Source organism: Photinus pyralis, unplaced genomic scaffold, assembly GCF_008802855.1.
Source record: "Photinus pyralis isolate 1611_PpyrPB1 unplaced genomic scaffold, Ppyr1.3 Ppyr1.4_LG6, whole genome shotgun sequence".
In the NCBI taxonomy this organism is placed as follows: domain Eukaryota; kingdom Metazoa; phylum Arthropoda; class Insecta; order Coleoptera; family Lampyridae; genus Photinus; species Photinus pyralis.
The window spans coordinates 27,622,566-27,629,058 of NW_022170663.1; the positions used below are offsets into that span (position 1 = coordinate 27,622,566).

The window sequence follows — 6,493 nt, forward strand, 5'->3', positions numbered from 1 at the left end:
ATCTAGGTGCTTACCGGAACCGGCAATCATGAAAGGTTTATCGACATCACCACAATGTATCAAGAAACTGAAATATGTTGGGTCTGCTTTTCACTGGCTCTTAGACTAATATTGTGATACAGTACACGTTTTACGTGATAACGCACTGTATTAAAGTTTTTGGACAAACCATTCGTAAATTTGGAAGAAATCAGTTGTCCGTTGTGGTCAAATAATCGAAAAAGAAGCACAAACGTATCGCTGCCCCATCATAATATTGCAGAACCGGTGTGTACCTTCCTTACTTCTTCAAAATTGGCGACAATTAAAATCTGCAAATGAACGCGGTACAGATTTTGTTAGAAGTAAAAGATTAATTCCGTTTGTTAAGAAGAATGTTGCTCGAAGATATGCTTGAGGCGATATCCTAATTGTGAAGCGAGACGATAAGAAAATCCAAATACTTACACGAAAATTACAATGGGAAACTCCGAACACTCCAAAGTCAAGTAACGAAGATAATGAAGAAAGTAAAGAAGTGTAAAATTAGAAAAAGATTATCAAAGTCCTCGTGTGAGATCGAAGGGACTTCAGCGCATTTTTGTGTGGCAGATCAGTATACTATTAGCCACTTTTGACTCAACCATGAATAAAAGATCTTGTCGAAGGATACCCTTTGACGGTACCCACTTCCGACGTCCCGTTCACCCGCAATTCGCGTTTGAAGATTTGACTCCACCATCAGTAAGATCGTGTCGGGGGCTACCACATTCCCTTTGACGGTACCCACTTCCGACGTCCCGTTCACCCGCAATTCGCGTTTGAAGATTTTTCTCCACCATCAGTTAGATCTTGTCGGAGGCTACCACATTTCGTTTTTCGGTGCATACTTATATTACACCCACATTTTGGTGGATCTCGCTTAAAACCTTCCACAAGATGCTGCCAGCCAGCCGACCAGCCAGCCAGCCAGCCAAAGTGAGATTAAAAGCTACTTGTTACAAATAAATTTGCAAAAATGCGCTAAAAAGGCCTTTACCTAATAGGCAATCTATATTTGAAAAAGTGTTTTTGTTTCAGACTGGCTAATTTGAAATTTAGAATTTTTGGCTTCGCCGTCAATCTATTAGGTAGCAGTGAAAGTTATTATTACTCTAAAAATTCTAATTATTCAGAAAATTTTACACTAAACACGACGAAATCGTATCAAATCGCCTTCTTGGACGTACCAATAACTTATTTCGCGTTTTGAGGATTTATTTGAATTGTTATACTGCCATTCCAATGTAGTTTACTATCGTAAAAATGAATACAGACAACGGAAAGGGACGTAAGTCGCTCTAAATACAATGTATCACAGCCGACAATGAATGTAAGTCAAGCAATTTGTAGTTAAAGAACTTATTTTTCTTTGTTCCTGTAAAAATTACCTAAGCCCGATATTAAATTAGTGACAGTAGTTTTTTTCTTTCATATCTTTGTCTTGAAACCACCTAGAACGTGGTGTCTTGGCCCCACTGGAAATTACGGTTGATGCGTTTCTTTACAAAAATTACAGGGGAAGTCTTTATCAAAAACTTTTTAAGCGCCACCTACAAAATACCGATCACTTCTGCTACTCCATTCTGGCTACGGGCCTGAACCGTATTGTTCCGTGTGAAAGAGAAGGACAGTGGATGGGTGCGTGTTTGCCATCAACAACATAAGTTTAAAATCGAACATCGGTGTCGCGAAAATTTGAACGGATGACGTAATGCGCAAACAAGTTTTAAATTCGTTCGCTAGTTTAGAGTATCTTATTAGATTATTGTATCATGGGAAATACCCAATATCTAGCTTATCTTTTAATTGGCAAGAAAGTTGTGTTTTTGAACTGAGAGATCAGCTCACCTCTTGCGCCAGAAAATAGAGATATCAAAAAAAATTGGCCGAAAACCCAAAAATCATTACTGTAGGACGCCTTCGTGTTCAACCAAACTTCGATGATGTTGGATCACGTGAAATACAGGCACTTAGCTCGTTCTATTGTCTCTGTGACATGATCACATATTGCGGGAATGTTTAGGCTTTTTATGGCTACGAAGACAAAGAATTATCTCCTGGTCAACTAAAAGATCCAGACCAAAGGCATAGGCAGCGAGGAATGTCTAATGTTAACGAGTTATCCCACAGGTTCAACGTTTAAAGGCCGATTCACATCACCGGTCATGCCACGTTTAGATCACGGTACGGTCTATTATTGTAGCGTGTCTTTCTTTTGACCAAAACCTAACCGGCTATACCTACACGCTATAATAAACATGTAACAAATATAGCAAACGAGCTTCTGGGTCACTGAACATTTAATCAATTCTTCGTTGGGCGATGACAAAATACTGAACACAGACTTAGAAAAGTCGAAATCGTTCGGGAGTTATCTTGTCCACAGACGAGCGGACGGACGGACAGAAAGTCCAAAATCATGAACTCGCTAAGAGCTCGTTAATAATTGACCGCACCATGCGCGGACCGTGACGTGACCGATAAAGTGAATGAGATAATCATATTAACACGTTAGAACTTAAAGCCATTGTGAGAGTGTTGGAAATTTTTGCGGTAAACTGGTCTAATTATTGTTATTGCCCACCACAAAAGACGCACTAGATATCAACTAAAACTTTCATTAATCCCCCGGGTTTTACCTGTAGAATAAGTTTACCACCGTACTCAAGAATATTGATACAATAGTTATTTGTACAACTAGAGAAGAAAGTGGAGTTTTTTAATTAGTGTTCAAAGTTTGACACATGAGCGTAGCGAGTGTGTCAATTGAACGAGAGTTGAAAAACACTTTCTTCTCAAGTTTTACACATAATTTTACTGAAACTACAATCAAAATATAAAAAATTATCTTATGCATTAGTGAAGTTTGCCACTTAGCAATCTAGATACGAGTATCTTTCAATTTTAAATGTCATTATTAAGATTAACGTAGCAATTGTTTTTTACTTTCCTCCTAGTGAGGAAAATTGTATTTTCTTCGCCCTTTCTAGAGACGAAAGTAGTTGTTTCTAAAGTAGTTTCAGGAAAAATCCATTACCTCTTAAACTATTGATCCTGTAATTTAATCAAACAGAAAAAACTATCTTGACTCCTTCAGGTCCGTGTTAAGGTACCCCCGGATACATTATCTAAACAAATTCTTCTGGTCGTTGAGATTTCGCAATACCTTTTATCCAAGAATGCTTGAGGACAACCATACATTGACACCACTTAGGGTTTTCCAAAGCGGAAAAGTTTATTTATATTTATATATTTATAGTTATTGCAAAGATGATAAAATTGTTATTCTCAAGTTCTCTCATTTTGAATGTTGGATAATCAATATGGATAAAGAACTTGGGTTTATTATAAAGACTTCGCCAATTTTGCTATCGTTTTGAATTTTAATATAATTAATTAATACCTAATCTGCGCATCGCGTTCTGCCCAAAAGCTTTTCAGCCCTTTCTTTTATATTTAAGAATATGTGTACCAAATTTGGTTCAGCCGTTTAGCCGTAAATGAGAGTACAGACGGACTGACAGACCGACGTCATCGAGATTTTGTTTGATTCGGATTACTGGTGCTTCAAAACGTGTATTTCCGTAAAAAACTGGGGGGGGGGGTTATCTTTTATCCCAATGCAATACCTCCCTTACTATAACGTGCAGGTTGTAAAAATGAGTTATTTATGAATTGATTCATTCCGAATTAATTATAGGTGACTTCGAAATGAATGATAACATTCAAATTAATAACTATTATAATAATAAATACTATAATTAATAATAATTAAATTTAGTCTAATCATCTTTGGCTGCCGGTGGTCTGCCCTTTTTCTCCATATTTTTCTATTTTCATACCCTTAATTAATTACTTTTGGGGTTTTAATTTTACCATATATGTGGATCTAATTATAATGGAGCTCTACGGGCCCGATTTTAATTTTCTAAATGAGAAGATGGGGTCAAACAAAATGAAAAAAAAACAGCTCATAGATAAGAACACTTATTAACGTTTTAATTATCGAGAGTATACGTCACAGAATTCTCACATAAATACAAGTCAGATGTCACTGCAATCTTTATTTCTTAAATATTTGAGTGCAGACTAGCACAAAATGTACCTACTAATTACATTATTGTGTTTTTATGGTATATTTAGTGTCAGTGGTCAATACTACGAATTTTCCGATGTGTTAATCGAACCATTAGGTCCAAAAGGACTGAGAGTTTCAATACCAGGTTCAATAAATTTGTTTGTTCAGCTTTGAACTCATATGGCGCTTGTAGACGAAGATGGAATCCAGCTATTTGCGTTCCACGGGAAAATTAACAGCCCGATGAAAGGACGCGAAGCAGGCATTTTTTCTGAGGACATTCGCTTCGCCGAAAATGGAAGGTGGACCTTTTTCACAAATGCTCGTCTAAAACCAGGCGATAAACTTTATTATTGGATTCATGTGCTTTACGATGGAATTGGTTACGAAAAGGACGGAGAGCCGTTTACTGTCACTGGTGAGTTTTGGTAAAGGGCCGTATTTAGGCGGTGGCGAGATGGGCGCCCTCTACCGGGGGGAGCGAAATTGGCAATAAAAATTTTTAGATTAGTGCATTTTTAACCTCATCAATAAAAAATTGGGAAGATATTTAAAGATAAAAATTGTACGTTATTGGAATAAATGTTCGCAGAGCTAATTCCACGTGACGGGTCAACTACGACGAGTACACCTCCACTTTGCGAGCTCGGCCAAACAAAGTTAAACGGAAAAACTGCTTGCAAAGGAATGCTCATTTTCCATGAGACCTTTTCGAGGTTAGACAAGACGAAGTGGAAGCCAGAAGTCAAGTTTCCTCAAGTTCCAGTAAGCTAGACTGATACACACCCTTACGTTTGCCTCTAACAGTTCATTTCAGGATTTTGAATTTGTAATCTACGACGATGATCCCAAAGTACTGTACACCGAAGGTGAAACCTTGCACATACGACCCCAACTGACTGAAGATGTATACGGCAGCGATTCGATCAACCGCGAATTGGACTTAAATACTCGGTGAGTTGAGTTTCAAAGTCGTGAATTTATTAAACACTTTCAGGTGCACAGGGCTAGTGCAATCGCCGGAGTGTATTCGAAAGCCCAGGGCATGGCACATAGTTCCTTCTGTTACCGCGGCGCAAATATCAACAGTGGAGAGTTTTAGCTTTATCTACGGTGCTATCGAGGTTAAAGCCAAGATGCCAAAGGGCGACTGGTTGTATCCGGGTACGTTGGCCTTCGATCAGAACTTGGACACATTCTACTTTTAGAAATCAGCCTAGTACCAAAAAGTGAAGCTTACGGTCCGGGATACGAGTCGGGTCGTATACGGATCGCGTTGGCATACGGAAACCAAGAGTTAGACAATGATTTGTACGCTGGAGGTGTTTTGGGACACTCAGATGCCGCGCGAAACTACGGGTTGAAGAAGATTTTCTCTTACACCCACTGGACGGATGCTTACCACGTGTATCGAATCGAGTGGAAGCCCGGTATGCCTTTCATTGTTTACCCTGCTCCACTAAAAGTAGCCTTCCAGACAGTATTGTCGTAAAAGTGGACGGAGTTGTGTTTGGAACAGTATACCCACCAGCCGGCGGTTTTGCAATCGATCACACCATAATACAGGTAGATCCCGCCGTCGCTGATCGGTGGAGGAAGGGAACAGTACTTGCGCCGTTCGATCAAGAGGTGAAAGATTAGTCTACGATAACTGTTAATTTGTGCCATATCCTTTATAGATGTACATAGTGCTGGGAGTTGGAGTGGGCGGATTGGGGTTTCCGGAGTCGATGACCAATAAACCGTGGGAAAGCGATCATCCCAAGGCTCCCCTGCAGTTTTACAGAAATCAGAGCACCTGGAAGCAGACCTGGGGCGATAGTAGCGTATTGGAGGTGGATTATGTGAAAGTTTGGGCGTTGTAGTGCGGAATGTGAACTATATGGTTGATTAACAATTCACTTAGGCTATTCGGCGGAATTTGATTTTTGTACAAAATAAATACTCTCACTTTCAAAGGAAGGTGTTTTTCCGGGACGATCTGAGACAATTTTTTGTTCGTGGCAAAAAAAAGGCAGTGAACCTTCCTTTTTTCCAAAAATCTACTGCACCAAAATTTCTCGGGAAAACACTTTTTCTTATTAATTTTGGTGCGTAGAATCCAAAACAATTCGTACTTTTTCGATCAGACTTCTCAATCAAAAAGTTATGGACTAGAAACCAATTTCCAAAGAAAATTCAAAGGGCTGTAACTTTTGAACTAGTAGCCCAATCTTGGAACTGTTTGAAATTATGGACGCTACAGGCCACGTTCTATAAGAAAAATTTTTTTCCGGGACGATCTGAGACAATTTTTTGTTCGTGGCAAAAAAAAGGCAGTGAACCTTCCTTTTTTCCAAAAATCTACTGCACCAAAATTTCTCGGGAAAACACTTTTTCTTATTAATGTTGGTG

At 38.9% G+C, this 6,493-nt stretch overlaps 1 protein-coding gene across 2 annotated transcripts; it reads left to right on the forward strand.

The window, feature by feature from the left end:
- Positions 1-4,090: 4,090 nt before the first annotated feature.
- On the forward strand, positions 4,091-6,111 carry LOC116174893 (beta-1,3-glucan-binding protein-like). 2 transcript variants are annotated; one of them, XM_031492918.1, is made up of 8 exons: positions 4,091-4,244; positions 4,293-4,517; positions 4,692-4,864; positions 4,917-5,053; positions 5,097-5,263; positions 5,308-5,529; positions 5,577-5,728; positions 5,779-6,111. In XM_031492918.1, exons 1-8 carry the CDS (start codon positions 4,121-4,123, stop codon positions 5,962-5,964), a joined length of 1,386 nt encoding a protein of 461 aa, XP_031348778.1. In that variant the 5' UTR covers positions 4,091-4,120; the 3' UTR covers positions 5,965-6,111. The 2 variants fall into 2 exon arrangements, with proteins under 2 accessions (XP_031348778.1, XP_031348779.1); XM_031492919.1 differs by having other exon boundaries at positions 5,097-5,235; positions 5,451-5,529.
- The last annotated feature ends 382 nt before the right edge of the window (positions 6,112-6,493 follow it).